The 21,385-nt window shown below is 39.4% G+C and overlaps 1 protein-coding gene across 4 annotated transcripts in view; it reads left to right on the forward strand.

Annotated features, from left to right (window-relative positions):
- TAOK3 (TAO kinase 3) overlaps positions 1–21,385 on the forward strand; it is a 93,936-nt gene that overhangs the window by 38,760 nt on the left and 33,791 nt on the right. For all 4 annotated transcript variants that reach the window (XM_080394704.1, XM_080394701.1, XM_080394703.1 and 1 more), the window contains 10 exons: positions 2,486–2,584; positions 3,813–4,023; positions 7,982–8,053; positions 9,147–9,248; positions 9,728–9,773; positions 10,727–10,823; positions 14,198–14,311; positions 15,389–15,480; positions 17,551–17,644; positions 19,118–19,199. In XM_080394704.1, coding sequence (XP_080250830.1) covers positions 3,904–4,023; positions 7,982–8,053; positions 9,147–9,248; positions 9,728–9,773; positions 10,727–10,823; positions 14,198–14,311; positions 15,389–15,480; positions 17,551–17,644; positions 19,118–19,199 — 819 coding nt within the window. In that variant the 5' untranslated portion in view covers positions 2,486–2,584; positions 3,813–3,903. The remainder of the gene's footprint in view (positions 1–2,485; positions 2,585–3,812; positions 4,024–7,981; positions 8,054–9,146; positions 9,249–9,727; positions 9,774–10,726; positions 10,824–14,197; positions 14,312–15,388; positions 15,481–17,550; positions 17,645–19,117; positions 19,200–21,385) is intronic.

The following is a 21,385-nucleotide window of genomic DNA, read 5'->3' on the forward strand; positions in this document are numbered from 1 at the left end:
GTTGATTTAAGAACATAATCATCTTGCACTTGTAGTTTTCAGTGCAGTTCTTCAGCATTTCACCATCGCTTTGGGCACTTCTGTGCTGGGCAGGCCACAAGTTGCCTGGTGCATTTCCCACAAAGACCTGGATTTTAAAGTAACCAGTGATTTTACTTTCCTCTGCCTGTGACATGACGGAAACAGAGTCACTGCCATATAGATATGTCCAACATAACACTGTTTTCCCCAACTGTCACTGGAATAGTTGTAGGCCTTTTAAAAACTAGTTTTCTTTCTGGTTTTCATAATATGTTCTGTAATCTTCATTAGAGAATTATTTCTCGGAGAATCTTTTAAATATTTTTCTTAGTATTATTTCTGATGCTGAGTTTGCTCTCAAGAATTCATCCTATTTTTCTAGCCCCTTACAGTATTTCAGAAATGGGGCACAAGAAGTTTTTCATCCAAGACAGGGATTTTTCACTAGTAGCTGTTGATTGAAAGCTTTAATTTCTAGGTAGGCAGTTTGAGGCATTGCCAAATGGCCTTGGCTGAACAAAATGCTGATCTCCCAAACTCTGAAAATCTTGAGTCACTTGTCACTTCTGTAAGCCACCACCAGTGTGACTAATGCTGTTTTCATTTGTGATCTTCAGAACATGCAGAGTCTCAAGTGCTGTTTTAGGTGTGTTATTTGGAGGATGAAGAGTAGAAATCAAGCTTCTAGTAGAAAAGGTTTCTTGATGTGTTAATTCAGTAGTTTAACTGAAGGAACTTGCTTAAGTTGACCATAGCTTGAACTTTTTTTTTCCTAGTAATTGCATTCAATTCCCAGAATGCTCTGCCATTGTTTAAACCATCTTTATTTCAGTTTTCATGTATCTAGAAGAGAGTTCTAATATTGAGAATTTGTGACCTTGCCAGCTTACCTCAAAGCAGTATGATTTGTATCTTTTTCTGGTTTATGCTGTCCCATGCCTGAATCGCATATCTCGTGCTGTAATGTCGTTGTGCAGAGGATTCTTGGGGTTTGTACCAAGAGGCACTGCAGGCATATATGGAGCAGTTGGTATCATGCTCAGATCAACAGGTTTCAAATTACTCAATACACTTTCCATCATAAGTTTTTCTGATAATCGCTACTAGAAAATAATAGTCCTGCTGCGAATATTTTCTTATTGTACACCTCACTATGAATGTCTGTCCTAATTGGAGAATGACATTATTACTTGGGGCTTAACTTTATATATTGACATTTAGTTTCCCATTTTAAATACTAATTCATCCTTGAATATTAGAGCTGCACAGCCTTTATTTATGGCAGAGAAATTCATTCGGCTACAGATGGCTAAATTGTTTTCTTCATTGGCTTATTTTTATTGTTCTAAAGGCAAACTGATTTTTCACCTGGCTGAAGAATGCCAGACCTGAAATACTGCATTCTTTGTCCCTGTCTGCAGGCATGTAGTAAATATAGCATCTTTGGGTGAGGCCAATCAGCTGAGAATTGATAACCATTTAATTAATCTAGCTTTTGTTTACACCTGATATTTTTATATTTTTTTTTTAAACTCAATTGCAGAACCTTTTTCTGGAGCTCTTCAAATGTATCTTTTTAACAGCTCGATAGTATTGCACTGTGTTGAAAACAGTAGACAAAAATACCATTTTTTGGTAAGGTTAGCTACTACTGGGAGGATTTCTGCTCTTCCCCCCCCCTAATAAATGCAAAGATGAGTTAGTTTGCTTGCCATTAATTCGGGTGCATATTAATTCAAACTTTGGCCATATAACTATTGCAGTGTGCTGTACTTGGAAGCGTTTCCACTGTGGAAGTGGCTACAAGATAACCTTTTCTATGAGGGCGAGCTGATTTCAAGCTCTCTGTGTGTGACCCCGCTGAGAGGACAGCTGTGGCTGTCTGGGAGTGTTGCTACGCCGGTAGGAATGAGTGACTGCAGTGAGTTGCATCCTTAACTGTGAGCAACCTAGACCTGACTTCAGCTGATGGGTCTAAGTGATTGCCCTGCTTTTTCATCTTTTCATTGCTTAGTCTCTCCCTGGTGGAATCTGACAACGTTTGTCTTATTAATGCCTAGGACTGACTTTGAAGTCTTGTATGTCATCAGGTACAACATACTGAGCTAAGTAATAGACAGCTTTGTGAGCTTTGTCCTTTTTATAAGCAATCTAAAAAGTGTACTCGAAGAGCAAACTTCCATGCTTCACCTATGCCCCTGCAGGGTTAAGTGTCTTTATAAAAACTCAAAGAACTTGGCATTTAACCACTTTTCCTGGTTTCTTCTCTTACAGTGATATAGTCCACACAAGAAGTGCGTATCTTTACCATTAGCATTCACAGCCAGTACTCCTTTTAACTACACTTTCAAATGGTGCCCTGCTAGTCGGTGGTCTTTTTTAGATGTGGTATTTTTGTGTATTAGAGTAAGGTATAAAACTTAAAATACTTTTTCTAAATACTGATATTTGTTTTCCTTTGCAGAATAAGAGAGTGCATAGAGTCTGGGGAGACAAGAGCACAGGACAATGCTGCTGAAAGGAATCTGAGCCACAGAGCATGCTTTGTGCCACAGTTACCCAGGTATGCTCCAGCAGAGTACTTTGCACCTCTAATGAACCACTGTTTATTGTGCTTGTTGCTCCAATACTTTATCCTGAGCCAAGGACACTGTCTCAGCATCAGACCAAAATTCTGCTCTGCTTTCATCATTCTGTCTGGATGGCGCTTGCAGTATGAAACCTAAAGCCTTTTATGTGTGTTTTAGTTTTGATTTTATCTGATTGTTAAATTTCAGATGGTCTCTCTTTAAATGTTACACTTGTTTACCTCATGAGGTAGGCTGAACATTCTAGTGCATGTTTGCAGAAGTATTTTTCTTTTATGCACAGAGAAGATGTGGTCTCAATAAATGAGGTGCTGAACTATGTATCTGGAAGAACTTTTTAGATGTGCTCCAGACTGTTGTTAGAAGCTGTTCCAGTTGATTCACCTGCAGATAATCTACTGGGTTTCAGAAGTCAAAAGCAGATGAGTAGAGGCATCTGTCATTGCGTTGTGCACCAGTGTCTGATGTACCAATGCAGATTTTTCAGGATGTTTTGATAGGAAGCGTGAAACTTCCTGAACTTACTTTCTTTGTTTATTTTCTCCCCTCACATAAATAAAACTTTGGGGATGAACACTGGAAACCGTTTAAATGCAGCTCAGTTCTGTTCTAATTATATGCTTATGCTAAAGAAAGATGTTAAGGAGGTAAAGATCTGCCTTACGTGATGGAATCTAGGGTCTTCCAAATGCAATAAGTCTGTGACCTGGGAGCCATCCCAATCCAGTAGCATTAGCTGTCTTATAGCTGTGAATAAATAAATAAAATAAAAATCATATGACTGTGAAGTGTTTCTGTGGAATAGAATCTAACTTTTCTACTACCACCAGCTGGCAAGTGGGAGTAGAGAAACAAAGCAAACAGCAGAGAAAAGTAGGAGGAATAACAGTGATGGTCTAAAAACTGACACAGTAGGAGACCAGCAATAACAAACTCATATCACAGGATGTTTTGCATAGCAACAGGGCTCTTGTCTTCAAGTGGACTTCAGCGTAACTGCAGCACTTGCTTCCTGTGTGAGATAAATGAACTGTTGTACTCTGAATGCATTTTAATCTCTATATCTAAATTGGACTAATAATTGAAAAGAATTAGCTGAAGGAAACAATAGTGAAGTCTATTGCTCCTGAAAGTGTTTCCTCTTATTTTGCTGTCAGAGAAGAAGTGTAAAGGAAACAGATTAAAGATAAACTTTTTCACCAGGTGCTGAATGCTGTCTACAAACTACTTTGTCGATGAAGGAAGAAATTGATTGGGAATTGAAAGCGCGAACTAGTTCATAAGACTGTTCAACATGCGCAAAGGGGTGCCAAAGGACCCAGAAATAGCTGACCTGTTCTACAAAGATGATCCTGAAGAAATATTTGTGGGTTTACATGAAATTGGACATGGAAGTTTTGGAGCAGTTTACTTTGTAAGTATAGTTCTTTACCTCCTTTTTGAAAAACAGAACCATTTTAAATGACATTTTAGAGACTTTCAGCATTTGTAAAAGTGAGCGTCCTTTGAGCTCTTAGTGCTCTGTATTAGCTTTCTCATAGCATCTCAAAAATAACTGTTTCCAGAGCACTCCTGAGCTCTTTACTGTTACAGCTGTATCTTTATAGTAGCAGTTGACTAGTCATAATAGTGCGTTCAGCCATCCAGGTTAGGTATATAGTATCTCATGCTGTCTGATGCTGAAAGCTGAATTTAAACAGTTTGCCAAACTGTAATTTCAAGATACTCTACAAAGCATTCATATGCTTGTAAATCATTGCAAATCTAATGAATTAAAGAATTCAAAATGCATTTGGAGTTAAAAGCTACTTTGTTAATGAGTTGGTATTGTGTCTGCTTGGGTGGAAGTCACATCAAATCTCATTCAGGCTTTTGAATGATTTGCTTGTCTGCTGCTCTGATAATTTAGGAGGTAGAGAGTTCTTTGAAATATCATTCTGTTTTGTCATCCTCCTTGTCGCTACGTTCATCTCTTAACATACTATCTGCAATAGCAAATCTTTACATGGCAAAAGCAAAGAGAAAGTCCTAAGAGGAATAGGAATTCAAGTGGGAAGGATGTGTTGCGTTATTGATACAGTCAAGAGAATTTAATCTGGAAAACAAGAATAGTGGTTTTACAATTAGTATCAAACAAAGCTAAATCTGAAATACTGGATTTGGAAGTAATTATAATCCAGATGGTATCAATGAAACTAAAATAGAATTCAGTATGAAGAAATCAAAGACACATTAAAGCTGCATGGCCTGCCACTCCAGAAGATCAGGTTCATTAGAATTGGAATTTCTGAATATCAGACATTAAAGCATTTAGATAAGTACCCTTACACCTGTAACTCCAGAAGCTAGCAGTAGCTAGCATGAGTTATTTGCAAGCACTTAAATTCATTGTTTATAGTTGTTTAAAGGGGTGGAGGTGTTGGTGGAACTACTGTTAGAACAGGAAAGAGCCTGATACTTTGTGTCAGATAAGCAGTACCTGTGTGTTTTGAGAGAGAATGCTATAATTCCACAAGGTATAATGTGGAACAGTGGGACAGTCACTTTTAGATGTTGGAGTAAGTGACAAGTTGGTGAAAGTATAATGTTAAATGTACTACATGTGTAAGAGGATGAGGCTGTAAAACTTAGAATACATGTTGATCAACTCTGTAAGAAGAGCAAGAGATGGGAGTAGGCAGGTCCTACCCAGTTATTTTTCAAAACCAAAGGGAAAGGATGCATGGTATGCTTTAGGGTAAAGATGAAGTAGGGAAGGTACCACCTTTATCATTTAGCTCCAGTATTCAGAAGTTCCTCATACTTCCACGGGAGGAGGTCTAGCCTACCAAGCAGGCTTACAACTGAGATGTCACTATGGTTAGGTGAAAGACTTAGGATTTGCCGATGCTTCTCTTCCTCCTTCACTTAACTGATCTGTGCTTTAAAAACACTGGAGAGTTTAGCCAGACTGTAGCTTCTTGCAATATCCTGCCAGCAGCAGCTGCATCTTCTGAGCTTGATGGGATTGCAGTCATGCCTGTAGTAATATTTCTGTAGTAACATAGTAATGAGATGCATCACCGCTTTTCTTTGCCACTGTTTAAAACTAAAGCTTTCCTTCCTATTGCATGAAGCACTTGGCATCCAGTAAGTTGTTCTTTGGAGTCTTTTCCTGGTCTTGCTGTGTACATAAGTCATGAGCAGAAACTCACCTGTTTGCAGTTTTCAGTGCACAGTGGCCTGGGATCCATCCGCTCACCAAAGGAAGGCCTCCAGCTATATGCTGCGTTGTATGGATCATACTAGAGCTTTTTCCTACCACACAGGGATGCTGTGCATCTTTGCTTTGGTTTTCCTGCTTTTTAAAAGCTTTTGTAGCCTGTCTTACATCTTGATTCTTGTGCATCTTAGAGTAAGGCAGGGGCCAACAATAAGATCTTGGATTGTTGTGGCAAGATTCCAGGGATTCTGACATACTTCCTAGCAAAAGAGGAGAATAGGTCAAAAAACTTTGAAGGAACAGGGCTTTCTAAATCATCCAGAAGAATGGGGAAGAGACTTTAGATACATAAAAAGGGGCAGGGCATGGATTGTTAGGCTGTGGCTGCATCTCTTTGACCTTTTTATTTAAATTGGTACTGATATTACTAGGAACAGCAAATACATTGATCTGTATCTTGTCTCTATTATTGTGGATTGATATAATTATTCTAGTTTAAACTTCAGTTTAAGCTCAATTTTTGAAAGCTGTTTTGTTTTCCAGTGTACTATTGGCAAGGCTTGGCAAGATAATTTGAAATTCCTTTTCTTGCTTGAAAGAAATGATACATCATATATCAGGAGGCTAAGGAAAAAAATATGCCACTTCTCACAAGGTTTTAAAGTTGATGTTAACTTGACGTGAAATCAACTAAGTTGCTTTGACACTTCAGAAGAATAGTTTTCAGCAAAAACAACCTACTTATATCCATGCTAGAAATAAGGAAAAGTGATAAAGCAGATGAGGGCAGCGTGAAAGAGGTTTTGCAAGCAAAATGTGCTTGTTTTCTGCCAAGCTTTTCACTAAAGATCCAAGTATGGCCAAACCCACTTTCAGCAAGTGGATATTTCTGAGAGTGTGCTTGTACAGCTCTTTAAGTTATTTCAGCCAGGAGGATCCCAGGTGCTTGATACAGCAAGAACTTCACACACAACTGTGAGAACATGGGATTGATCCATTTGGCAAAAAATTAAGGCTGAAATGAAATATACCATGTTCATGTGAAGATACTTGGAATACCTGGAAATTTCTTTACAATGCCAGAATTCATACATTTGAGTAAAATACTCTTGATCTTTTATGTGCTGAATCAGGACAGTGAGTGGTTAGGAAGGGCTTTGCCTTATCCAAAAGTTACTTGTTTTCAGCTTTCCTCCTCAAATGAGTTAGAGAATGTGTGCTGTGAAGAGTATAAGTGTGTCAACTCCCTTTAGTAATGCCTGTGCTCTATTGGTTCACCAACATCTTCTTTCTTTGAAGTCACTGCATCATGAAATGTCTTTCATTAATACGTTACTTGAAAGTATAGTACTCATCCGCTCAAGCAGCTGAAAGAAGGATTTACCACATTTAGCTTCTATTGTATTCTAAGCTTTTAGCTGTCATTAATTTTTTGTCCCCAAAATGGTAAATGGTTGGAGGTACAGGGATTTCAACTCTTTAAAGACTAAAACCTTCAAGTTTTCTGTCCTTAACATGCAGAAATGAGGGCAGTGCCAATCCAGGCAAGTAGAGCTCTTCCTAAAACTTGAGTTTTCAGCCTCCAGTCACCATCCCTGTGTCATACAGGCTGCTGAAAAGCAGAATTTTGATGACTGAATAATATTCATTGCAAAACTGAGATCTGGTGCAGAAAAAGGAAGGTTGCTTTTTTTAAATTGAGATAAATTCCAGAAAGAAGCATCCTCCTGAAACTAGAAATTGAAATGGCTGTTTAAGAATATCAATATTATATGGGGATTTTGTAAATTATAGAGGTTTTGATATATCTCTTTTTTCTTTGGAAAACATTTTTCCAAAGGTTTATCTAAAACTGTTTTTACTGTAATTCCAATACAACTGTATTTTGCATGTTCTCAGTAGGTGCAATATTGGGCTTTGTTTTTTGGCAACAAGCACAGTAAGGGCTGAGGGAGGAACAGTGGATATGGACAGGTAGGTGAAGTCAGGAAAAAGTATCATAATAGTTGTCTGGTAAATCTTAAAATGAGGAAAATGTCTCTGGAGATGTAGGAGCTTGCAGGAGTGAAATATAGGAGAAAAAAGCTTACATTTGCCAAAGGCACAGTTCACCATGGGGAGGGGAAAAAAATGAAACTTTTTTCAATCTATTTCTTCCTCCCTGCTGTAGGCTACAAATTCCCACACTAATGAGGTGGTGGCAGTCAAGAAAATGTCCTATAGTGGAAAGCAAACAAATGAGGTAAGGTGAATAAAGCCAATTCTGCATGCAGAAGTTGTTGCAACCATAATGCAAATCTGAACAGTGAAATTAGCTGCATATTTTATTTGACCCTAGCAGACCAGCTTTTTAATGCAGTAACTGTTGCTCGCTTCCATAGGAAGCATGGAGGTTTGTAGAAGGAAAATGAGTTTATGCAAATTTTGATAAATAGTTTAGTTTACGGAAATGAATGGCAATTCAGAATGCTTGTATGGTGGTTATTTCACCATGGTAATAATTTCAGTAGTAAGTGCATAAAGAGCACACTGACTATTGGAACCACAACCATAACACTCTGAGGCATGGACTGAAACTTGGAGCTGCTCAAAACACTGTTCGGGATCTATAATCTAAGATTGCATAGACCTTGTATTCAGAATATCAGTCTCACTTCAATTGTTGCTTGTTAGTTCCTCCTCTTACTGTTGTGTTGTGGTGCCGTGAATTTGGATTGGCTCTGTTCAATTGAATTGGTGCATTGATGTGCACCGGAGAATGTCTTTGTGCCTTAAGAGCAAGCAGGGATGTTATCAACTCATTTTTTCCTTGCTTACCTGTTGGTCTCCCACATGTGCTGCGGTCTTCCAAATGTCAGTGGCTTTGTGCTGCTTTACAAAAGGAAGGTGAACAGTTAACTGCTACTACTTCTAGCACGTATTGTAGGTGCTGTTGTCTCTTGGGGCAGATGTTACCAAGTTTGAGACCACCAGACAGTTCAATATGCAAAACAGAAGCAATGCTTTAAGTAAAATGTATTGCAGTTAAAATGAGGGAAAACCCCCACAACTTTTGCACTCCTCTGTCTGTTTAAATAAGGCTTGGGAGGGGGTCTCAGTGCAGCAATAGAGATCCAGACAGCAGATACAGAGCTGTGCTTTTGCAGCTATGACACCTAGATTGTTAGTGTCTTACTAACTTACATTGTAAAGTCTTCACATTGTAAAATAATTTTGTGGTTGCTTTTCAGACTGTCCTACAATGTGTGGTGTCTGAGAGTATGTAGGGGATGAAGCAGAGAAATGTATTTATACTTTTTTGCTCTTTTTTTTTTTTTTTTTTTTTTTTTTACTAGAAATGGCAGGATATCATCAAAGAAGTCAAGTTTCTACAACAGCTGAAGCACCCCAACACTATAGAGTATAAGGGCTGTTACCTGAAAGAGCATACGGCATGGGTGAGTGAATGATGTGGCATCTAGAGGTCTTCATGAGCAGAAAATGTATAGTACGGCAATCAAATATTGAATACACAAAGTGTCTTTACATGCAGCAGTATTCATCCCGTGCTGCCTGTAGTCTCTTTCTTCTGAAGAAGGTTCCAGGTAATTTAAAGAGAATAGGTATTTAGGATATTGGAACAAATCCCTGCTTCTCTGAGGGAGGCCTCTGTATTCATGCAGATTAAACAATTATTATGTAACACCCTCTACAGTATATCCCCACGGTCTTTGCAGTGCCTCAACCTTCTTTACAACAATGAAAGATGTCTTGGCATTGCTGGAATATTTGGAGCATTTTATTTTGTTCATCACTTACTGCATTTCTTGCAACTTCAGGTTTTATTTGCTTCTACTGTTTCTTAGCCATTCAAGTAGTAACTGTTTGGGTGACTGTCTACCCTATAATTTAAGAGCATGCTTTTTTTTTCTTGCAGTTGGTCATGGAGTACTGTTTAGGATCAGCTTCAGATTTGCTAGAGGGTAAGTTTTATATAGTCTTCGATTTTCTTTTTCCTAGTGCCCCTTCTGAGTACAGTGGGAGGCTGTTTTCTCACAGACTGGTATTTTGCAGATGGTAGAGGCGGTCTGTCTATGCTACTCCATTCCGTAGCTACAGTGCCTGTGTTTGTGATACCAAGGGTAAGCTGAGACTTTCCCAGGAGGCCAGTGCTAAGTATGGTTGGCATGCACGTTTATATATTGTAAAATGAAGGTGTAAATGTATATAGCTATGTTCCTGTAATTTGTTCCACCTTGATGACTGAAGCAGACTGCCTGTTTTCTGAATACCCATAACAAAAACCTGCAGGGATCGCCTTTGTCCTTGACTTGCAGTTTGTAGGAATAATTACGGATTATTTTATAGGACAAAAGACTTGTGACCTCAAAACTAGAACAGCAGCACCTGCAGAGGAATAGAGAATCTAAGCCAAAGTTTGTAAAAACTAGTACACTGTGGGCTGTATCTTTTGTATCTAGGGTACAGTCAGCCAAGGCACAGGCTGGTCATGTTTAGGGATACAGGAGTGTACTTTGGGGGACACCTCTTTGTGGCTGGTGTTCCTCACCTCCTTTTCCTGTTTTTTGGCTGTTGGAGGAAAAAAAGTAGTAAGTTTTCCTTGCGAAGGACCAAATGAGTATTTCAAATACTTTTGGCAAGCTGCACTCAGACACATCTCCTGGTGTTAACAGTAACTGTTGGCCCTAACAGGAATGTAAAGAAAAATGCAGTTTCTTATGATGTGAAATACATGCACAGGCTGTGCATAGACTCAGAGCTGCTAGTGGCTGTCAGGCTGTAGGAAATTAGTACAATGAAGATGATGTTCACCTTATATTTTGCGAAACTGGTGGAGTTCCTTCTCTTTAAAAACACTTTCTCAGGAAAAGAACACACTGACCTTTTTACGGTTTTTCTTGAATTATTTCTGTAGTTCACAAGAAGCCACTTCAGGAAGTGGAGATTGCTGCCATCACCCACGGTGCCTTGCAGGGGCTGGCCTACCTGCACTCTCACTGTAAGATTCATAGGTAAGGCTAGTGCCTGGTGCTATTGGATGTCCTTCCGTCTTCCACTCTGTAGAGCCTGAAAACTGCTTTGCTGTGTTTAAGCAACTTTGGTAAAGGTTATTCTACCAAAATTTTATCTAATAGACTCCTAATGCCAGGGCAGATGTATAAATAAGAGTTGTTGGCTAATAAGGAATGCATTTTTTTTGTCTAAATAATCTCATGTGGCTATATCCTGTGCTGAATCTCTTCCACATCAGCAATTTTTCTCTATACCAGGTATACCTGGTAACAAGGGATGCACCTGAATGTTGGCAGTAAACATGGACAGGAAAAATCACCCTAAATTTGCCAAATAAAGTGGAGTGATAGAACTAGACTATTTTTAAGACTAGACATAGTGCGAATTTTGTTATGAGTAAGTAAAACTTCATGCTTTCAGAAACCAGTCAATGAAAGCCTAAGTCAAGGGTAAAACTACCTTAGGAGAAGTCAGAGCACACAGGCAGAGGAAGATTTTTGTAAAAGGCTGCTTGTGGAGGTAGCTTCTACATCTGCCTTTCATAATGGGTATTTTTCAGGAGTTTGGATTTTTTTGACTCACTTGTCAACAATGTTGCATGTTCTCATTTTATGGTTTTTTTGTTGAAATTTTGGGTACTACTGATATCTCAGGGACTTGTGAAATGGATGTAGATTACTGTAATGAGTAGAGAGTCATCATAATGAGGCAGCTTGAGACTGATTTATGAGCTAAAAGCATCTTTGTAGTCTACTGGCAAGCTTGAGACAAAATTCGTATATCTGAGGCTGAGTCAGTGAGGGATTTTTAGAGACAGGAATAATTTGTCACTTGTTAGAATAACTACTTGGGGCATATCTACACATGGTTATTAAATTATATTTAAGTGAAATATTAATTTAAACATTAATTCCAATTCATGAAATTAAAATAGGATTATTTTTGATCAGCTGTTTGCATATATGCCCTATATGGGCACTGTTGAGAATTGTTTTTTCTCGATACTCATTAGGACTTTCTAAGAAGGTGCAATTAGTGTGTTTTAAATTCAGCATTTCACATACTGAATACTAGCTGCTCTGTGTGAACTTTCCATTCACATTTCCATTAGCAGGTTTATTGCAGATTGAAACCAAAGTTGGTTATTTCTCTTTCCAATTGGAACAAGTTACTTTGCTGACACAGTGGCCATAAGGACGGTGGCTGCTGAGGGCACCACATGGGTCTTTCAGTCTAGCTGGTTGTCTTCCAAGAGCTGTAAGCCTTGTAACTCCTGAGATGGGAAGGCAAGTATCCTCTCCTGGAAAAGACCATCAAGAGTTTTCTAGTTTCCCGATAGATGTTGGGCCTCAAAAAGGAGTGACAGAAGAGTGTCATGTCCTAGTGCTGTTGTTGGGCAGCAAGGGGTGCTGCTGTACTGATGTGCACAACGACAGGGGAGCCTGAGGGTACAGCACGTGCTGCCTGGTGAGGGGCAGAGCAGCCAGGCCCCACGGGCAGGAAGGCAAAGGCAGCAGGGCCAGGGTAAGGGGATACCTCATGGGGACACAGGAACAGCACCCCGCTCCCCTCGTAGCCTTGCCACCCCTTTGTTCTAGCAGCATGCCTTGGCATGGCAAATTGTGAGATTAGTTCCTGTTTAATTGCAGGCACAAGGCAAACCTATTGGCAGATGTGTTTGCTGATACGTAACGTGGCTGCTAAGTCCTCTGGTTGTTGTACAGTGGAAGTAGCAGTGGAGAGGACAGCAGAGAGGACAGCCTGCATTGTCTCTTTTGTACTTTTGAGGTGTTCGTTCTTGCACGTACCAGACATCTTTAGCACTTCTCTGCAGAAGTGATAGATGCATAGACCTCAAACATGAAGGCAGGTCAGGATGTTTTTGAGTAGCACATGCATGCAAAAAACTCCGTAGTATTAGTTTGAAGCAGTACTTTCCTGGGAATGAGGAAATAGAGAAATAGAGGTTCTTACTCTGACTCTGCTGCTGAAATACTGTAAGTAAACTGTCTCTGTGGCTCCCTTTATCCCAGCTCTGACTTCTGTGTGCTGGCTTTTGGAGACAAAGGTATCTCACCAGTGTTTGTGTCACACTACATTTACAGGGTCTTTCAGCTTAGCTGTTCTCTGGGTCTACAGTGTTGTGTTTTATGCAAAAATTATTATTCTTCAACTGGTGTGTGATAATTCAGTGTATGCTTTTCCTCTGCAGCAAATACAAGATAGCTTTGTTTCCCTTCGCATTTATCTTATTAGCTCAGTTTTCACAGGGTCAGAGTATGAGTGCATTTGGCAATACACAGTAAATTGTGTTGGAGGTCTACTACTACTGGTAAGTGGCTTTGGTATTTAGGTGTTTACAGGTGGAACACCAGATAAGAAAAGCTGATATTTTCATTGATTTTTTTTTTTTTTTTTTTTGTGGAAAGATACATTATATTTTTTAAAGAGATAGTGAGGAGGTATTCCAGACCATATAGTGTATAGCAGCCTGACTGACCGGAATCCCTTACACATATTCCATTTATGTTGAAGGTCTGCTTTTGCAAAAGTAAATAGCTTTGCCCATGTGAATGCATCTGTGGCATACCTAGTGTGTGGTTTTCCCTTTGTTTTTGAACCGCTGTATCAGGGTTTTAAGGAACTTTCACTATATTGTGATTTTCAGCTGGCAATGTATAAGTAGACTTGAATTTCTTAAAGCAGTCCTCTTCCTTTTATGTCAGATGGGTGAAAGAAAAAAATATTTTAGATCTGACAAGTCTGTTTCAAACTTTGAATGGGGTCATTGCCAAGTGTCTTGGGAGGTATGCAAATTGAGTTAACCTTTCGCAGCATTTCATGGGCAGTTAATTTGAAATTATCCTGCTTACTGCTGGAATTGAGAAACTTATGGTGCCAAAGGTATTGAATAGATCTTGTACCTTTTGTATTTCAGTAGTGTCATTATCGTTAATCTCTTAAATGTGTGAATTATCAGAGCGTTGTAAGAAGGATCAGATAAGGAATTCTAGGGCATTTGAAAGATGAAAATAGCACATCTGGTATTAAGGGTGTCATAGCTGACATAAGGTGTCATAGTACCCCAATACATCTCTCCTGGATCTTAGTTTGGGACCTCAACCTTGCACCCATGCCTCTTCTCTTCTTCACTTCCCTCACCCCCTGTCCTTTCTAGGTACAGCCAGGTTTTCCATTCCACAAAAACACACAGATCTGATTTCTCTAGGTTTCTGTAATACTAGACTTCTAAATATTCTCAGATTCTTATGAATGTTTAATTGAGAAAAAGTTAGTGGACTTCTGTGTTTGTAAATTTTTGAAAGTTATTCTACTGGAACCAGAAGTATAATTTTCTTTTTTTCTTTTAAAGGGATATTAAAGCTGGAAATATTCTTCTAACAGAACCAGGTCAAGTGAAACTAGCTGATTTTGGGTCTGCATCTATAGTCTCCCCTGCCAATTCTTTTGTGGGAACGCCTTACTGGTGAGTAAAGCCTGCAATACTTCCATATTTATAAGACTGCTCTCTTCTATTTCCAGCGTTTCACAATCTGAAAATAATATCTGGCACAAAAACTTAATTAACTGAGCAGTTTTCTTAAAATTCCTGTGTCCAGCTCTTCAGGAAATGTGTTCTTCCTCAGTGCCCATGAGTAGAGAGAGGTAGGCTGTGCAGCACTTTGAAATGGTACCAGTTAATGCTTCGACTGTTGTAATGCCATTGGCTTAAAAATTATTAACGCTTGCCATAGGTAACGGAACTAAGACAACGACATGGAGAAAGGGAATCCTGTTAATCTGGCCATGCAGTCTCTAAGTCACACAGCTACTTCAATTCTGTTTTGAAGCAACTTGCTTACGAGTCGCTTGAGGTGCTTGGCATTCTTACCATAGTGAACCAGCATAGCTTTACGCTCCACTTACTTTTGTGGCAGACGCCCCAGGCATTGATGGGAGGTCACCTATCGCCCAGCCTCTGAACAAGTCCATTTGGCAAGAAGCCTGCTTCATCTTTGAAGAACAGAAGAGGCTGAATTTTTGCAGGCTGGGCCTGCTGCTTCCATTTCCCCCTACTTATCCCTTTATCTTGGACCACCGTATTTCCCCACTGTTACGGATTTCCCTGTTCCTTTCATAACTACATTCACAGGCTGCATATATCTGCTGGAAAATTCTCCTGGTGTGCCAATGGAAAACCCACCATCTCTGGTGGGAGTACAAATGATACCTTTAGGACTCTCCCAGACCTTGCTGTCTGCCTGCAGGTACAATGCCTTTGAGATTGGTGTGGGTGTCCCATGTGCCAGCATGTTGCGCTAACAGCAAGATGATCAGGTTGGCCTCTTATTTACTTTCCTTTCTTAAACTGCCTCTTGGAAGAGTTGCTAGTGCAGGCAAGCATCGTTTTATTTCAGCATGGCTTTACTCAGCTCCATGCTGGCTCTTTTAAGTTCTCGTCTGCTGCGCTGCTGAAGGTGATGAAACCATCTCATTTTAAGCTATGTGCTGGGAGTCACAATTTGTATCCCCTAACCTGCATGTTCTGCGCTGTGGTTGGTAGGATGGCACCAGAGGTGATCCTTGCTATGGACGAGGGACAGTATGATGGAAAGGTGGATGTCTGGTCTCTTGGGATCACGTGTATTGAGTTAGGTGAGTAAATACTTGGCAGCTGAGATGAGTAATTGTCTGCAATGTTTATTAGGAGGTCCTGAAAAAAATGGAAGATTCTTATTCTTAAGATATTTTTTTTGGTATTTTTCTCTTTTTTTTTTTTTTTTTTTTTTTTTTTTTCCTCCTTTAAGAAGCCTGACTAGGAAAGCACTGACAGTTGAGTTTAAGTCTTTTACTCACTGGCAAATCAAGAGCAAGCCACTAATGCTGCTGTGCTTTATTGTTAATCTGGTGTACTCAGTTATTCCCATAACAGCTAGAGGATTCTAGTCTTTTATGAGAGGAAACTGGTTTGTAGTCTGTGTATTTCAAGCTGGATTTGGAGAAAGTTGATCCAGCTATTACATCAAGGGAATTGGTGTCCTAAGAATTGTGTGTTAGAAGGGACCTACATTTAATTTTCAATTCTTCTTACTTCCTCACTCTCTAAAACAAAAATCTTTAATCTCAGCTGAAAGTTTGTGACATGAATCAACGCGGACAGGTTCTTTACATGAGAAGAAAAGGGTTTGCACTGCAAAGGGCAAATGATACGCATCCACACAACCTGAAGCAGATGTAGATGTGATAGCAGGTATACAGAGCAGATGTGTGCATTTTAAGTTTGAATATTGATATTGCATGTGCTGAGTAGATTATTTTCAGAAATACTATTGATATGGATTATACTTAACCTTAACAGCAGTACATCAAGAACTTGTTGCAAGGGCAAGTTCAGTGAAAATGTTATTTATAAATGTTTAATCAGCAGAAATACATATAGCAGAAGGGGACATACAGAATGGGAAGAAGTGTTGGCTTCAGTATGGAGATGGTAATGGTGTAGATGACTAGTAATATCACGCTGTATTTCATGTGCCAGCACTAATGCCTTGCTGACACAGTTTGTATTTAGATATAAAGAAAACCAAAATCAGAAGTTTTAGACTTGTATTATTCTGCATGGCCACTGATTATTTTCATGTGTGTGTGTAGTTCAGGTGTGTTATGGCTTCTCATAGATCACTGTAGTAGAATAGATATTATGCTACCCTTTGTTAGCACTGAGTCTTGATCCCAAAATATCTTATGGAGCTTTTCAGTCAGGAATCTCCAAGCCATTTTACGTAGTTGATGGGTTTGCTTTTTTTAATATTACCCTTTTGAGAAGTATTAAACTTTTTTTTTTAACTTTGAACTTTGCCTTTGCATGATTCCGTGTCTGAACATGCAGTCAGGTAGCAGTGGGAGGAAATCTCTTGTTGAGCACCACTTGGGTTTCTTTGAATGCTGATGTCTTAATTTCTTGTGTAGCCAAAAGTATGTAGTCTTTAAAGAAAAGAAAATGCAGTGGTTTGCATGCATGCTGCATGTCAAGGACAAGTGATTGCTCTGACCTGACATGAACTTAAAATCCTGGCATCGTTGGCTGATTGGCGTGACTGACCTTAGATGGTGGTGAAAACTAGCCTTTCTCAATTTCTGTGTGAGATCTGCTGCACCCCTTAAGTGAGGGGCTGGTAGGTGGGTGTCCTCTTGGTGCAAGAACTAGGAAGAATTTTAGTTAGGGGGAGTTAACGACACATCTGGCAAGTGAATTTGGCAAACTGTCCCGCTTGCAGGTGACTGCCAATGATAAATGAAACAGGCAGCCACTCTTTTTCCTTAATATAGGTGCCACAGTAGTGCATCAAAGATCTGTAGGTATTGATACACCATGTAATGGCCAGGAAATTTATGTATGTCTAAGCTCTGGTTTAGTCAGCTTCTGCTGATTGTACCATAGTAGGTCAGGTGTGAAACGTTGCAGTTAAGGTAAAATTTACTGGAAACTTTTCCTTATAATATGCATCCCATTCTCTCTGGATTTCTCATCCCCTCTTCAAGTGAATAGCAGCTTTCCTTGAGTGGTTGTCCAAGTCTCTAACCTAGAATATTAAAATAATTAGCTTAAATGTGATGATGACAGTAATGAGCTATTGATTTAGCAGTGATACATTGCTCATACTTCCATATTTTTCTCCTTTTCTTTCCAGACTGCTTTATCACACCTTTCTCTTCTCTTTCTAGCTGAAAGGAAGCCTCCACTTTTCAACATGAATGCAATGAGTGCCTTATATCACATAGCCCAGAATGATTCCCCTACGTTACAGTCAAATGAATGGTAAGAGAGCTATTACTAGATGGGGTTTTTTTTGTTATATTTCCCTGAAAATACTCTGTGACATTCTTTGCATGGCTAAAGTCTGACAAGAAAAGTATTTGTTGCAGTGTAGCGCTTTGACTGCGTTCTCAAATAGTGCTCCTGTGTAGCAGGCTCAATTTTGACCTTCTGTCACTTTGGCTATGCTACAATCTAAATGTGTGGAGGTGTTAATTATGGGGCTGTAGATGCTGTAGGAATTAAAGTAATCTTGGATGCATTAAGCAAGCCATAGCTCAGCATCAGCAAAGCTTCCAGCTGCAAAAGATCCCTGACAGAGGGGTTGTTAGCATTGTAATGCAACTGAAATGTGGAGAAAGGGAAGGGAGAGGTATGCAGGATATAGAGGTAATTAGATTATCTTTTTCCAGTGAGTGACTTCAAAAGTCATCAGAGCATTGTGACCAGTAAATACTGCCCATGCTACAGGCTTGTTCCAGAGTCTGAGCTTTGATACGAGAATGCTTTGTTATTCTGTGGAAGCAAAGGGGTTACCTGTTCTCTGTGCCCGAGTGGAATGTAGCTATCAAGTGATGCTTGGCAGAGTCTGCAGATGGCTTGAAGCGACAGCTTCTCCTGGAGAGGTGTGAAGTTCCCCCAGTTACACTATGTTGCTTAAATGCCTAGCGATTATTTCTTTGCTAATCATTTTAGCAAAACCACTTTGGTTTCCTTACTTCATCACCTCTGTTTTGTCCATTTTGTCAAGGTTCGAAGACCTTGGTCTCATATCTGTACACTGGTATCCACATTCTTCTGTGTAGAATTTGCAATGCAAAGTAGAGACAACTTATGAATACAGTGTAAGAATCAGTATTCCTGATTGCAAGCAGTTTGTGTGTAGTCCACCAGTGTGCTCTCCGTGGCTTTGAGAACATAGGGAGTAAGTAAGGTGACTTTTATGCTGCTTTCGAGTTCAGTGGCACCTAGAAGATGAGTTTTCTTCTTTCCAGGTGTGACACAACCTCATATTTAGCCAAAAATTTTGGTGAACTAATCATTGTATCAAGGCACTTTAGAGCCAGCGCTACAAATGGTGGGAAGCTTTCTAGGGGTTAGAGAGCCGTTTCATCAGCTAACTTAAGAAGTACATTTCTGGAGTTAACTATAATTTCATTGTCATCTATTTTTAAGGAGTTGAGATAAAATTGAAAATAGTGAATGGTACACATAGTTCTTGCCTGGTTTTCAGTTTGTGGTTGGGAATAATAGTGTGTCTGTGTTTGTTTCAACAGCCTTTAGCTGTTGAAAGAACTGATGGGATCAACTTAACTCAGAATCTGGAAAAGTCTGGGTAATTTCTCTGCCCTAAAACTTAAGAACAAATTAGTCAGGTTGTGGGGTTTTTGTCTTTTTGCTTGCACTAATAAGTTTGCGTCTATTCCAGATCCTAAGCTGCTTCTTAATTTAAAACTTTTTAAAATTTATTTACAGGTCAGACTCCTTTAGGGGATTTGTTGATTACTGCTTACAGAAAATACCTCAGGAACGGCCATCATCAACAGATCTGTTGCGGGTAATTTTTCAGATCTTTTGCAGAAATTTGGGGAAAAGCTGTCTATAATACTAAAGATGATGAACAGACGTTTGCCCATTCAAAAAATTTGTTGGTTTTGCTCTCATCTGAATCAGTAGAGTTTTGGGGTCTTCTGGAGAGTATTTTAGGCTGTTTAACTTTATTTCCTGACTTTGCCTTTCATGTCAGTCACAATTCTCTTTATAAGATGATGCTTAAGAGTTGAGCTACTGGAGAAAAGTAGAGGTAGGCTGTGTGGTAAAACAGTTACACTGTTGAGTGAGGAGTTGTTTGAGGGAGCAGCCCAGCACCCTGCTCCTCTTACACCCCAGAGTTCTGCAGAGGTTATATTTGGATTGGAGAACTTGCAAGGCTCAGGGGGTAGTAGTGTAAGTAACAGGGTTTTTTAGCTGAAGGAAGGACCTGTCAGCAGGAGGGGGATAAAAGGATTTAATGTTCTTTTCTTTTTTTTTTTCTTTTGTGCTGCACATACTTTAGCTGAAAGTATTATCAAGGACAAACAGGTCCAGAGCTGAGTTAGTTAAATCTGTGCTGCTGAATTCCAACCAACAGTTTTCTGTGTAGGCAGGGCTTAAGAGTGTGTTTCCTACTGCTGTGACGAAGAAGGGACTTCCACCAGCCTGTCTGCTATACTGTGCTGTCGGTAGGATGCCCTGAGTTGTGACCATGCTGCTGCACTAAGTGGTCTCTGAAAAAGCAGACAGAAATGAAGGAGGAAACTGGAGACAACCCCATTCGCCCTTTAAATGGGGGCAGAGGGACTGGGGAAACTATAATTTGGTGCAGCTTGTGTGAAAGCAAAGACCTTTTTGGAGCAGTTATTCAGTTTTGTGTAAAGTAATGTAACTTAATTTGCTGATGCTCCTTTTTTTATTTCTGCTTACCTTCTCCAGTAAGCAAAAACGTTATTTTTCTGTTGTGTAACAGGCAGTACTTGCTACCAAGCTTATATGCGATTTCATTGAGATTTAAGGCTTGCAATTTGTGGAAGTGACAGAAAATCTAAAAAGCCATTTTAATTGCTACTCAAAATCTAGACTTAACCAGTCTTCATAAGATGCATAGGCAATAGCAAATCTTGCAGAGTTAGTAATACTTTGAGAGTTATGTTCCACACAATCAGAGGATTGAGCTCTTAATAAAGATTTACAGATAGTGGCTGATTATTTAAAGGAACATGAGTGTTAGAGATGGAAAGAGACTGTATGACTTGGTTTTATCTCCTGGCCAGAGCAGGATTATTCTGTGTGGGGTGCTCTGAACTGTCCTGTCTTGCCTGATTTTTTGACAGATGCAGATGAAGTTCAGGAAAGTTATCTTGACCTTTTTTTCTCTAGTAATGCTAATGTGAGCATGATTAATTCTTTATCTGTTCATACCTTTTGAATATGTATCTTTTTATGTTTGTTCTGCCTGATCTCAGTTCAGCTCTTGTTTTTGATCGATTGCTGCAAATCATTCATTTGGGCCTTTCTGATCCACTTGGTTGGTTGGTTGTTGTCTAAAGTTCCTTTGGCTGGATGGGGATTTCTGACACTAATATATGTATCATGAAATGTTACTCCAGGTCTGGTTATGCAGGAGCTGGGAAAGGCTGGCTTTGCTGTGCTCTGTGGTGTTACAGTAAGAGGTCCTGATGTGGTGTTCTTTTGACTGCTGTCTGGCACAGAAGCCCTGACAAATTTATTGATTAGTGCCAACTGTAGATCTGTCCTAGTATTGTTACTTAGCAAACATACTCTGCATCTCTCTTATTTTCCAATCATTTTTTTTGTCCTAGGTGTGTTTTGAGCAATTCCTCTTGATTCATTAACATCTTGTATTAAGTTTGCTTCTTTTCTGTATTCATACATCATACTTAGCTGTTTGAAAGTGGCACTAACAGGATAGGCCCAGGTTAACTTCTTCTCCTCGTCAAACCACCAAAACCAAAAGTTGTTTATATCCCTGTAATAGTTCCTATTATCTGAACCCACTTAATTAGAACTTGTTTTGGAAATAACTCTATCATTTTGGAAAGTGCCTTGTACAGGTTCGTAATTGCCAAAAGCATGTAGGAGGAGGACCTGTGATGGGAGTGATGTGGCCAGAGTTTGCCAAAGTTTTGTCAGTGATTCATAAATCACTTCCAGTTTAAGTCATTGAGTTTTGTTTTACCTGAGAAG

This window comes from Falco punctatus (genome assembly GCF_963210335.1).
Source record: "Falco punctatus genome assembly, chromosome: 1".
NCBI lineage: Eukaryota > Metazoa > Chordata > Aves > Falconiformes > Falconidae > Falco > Falco punctatus.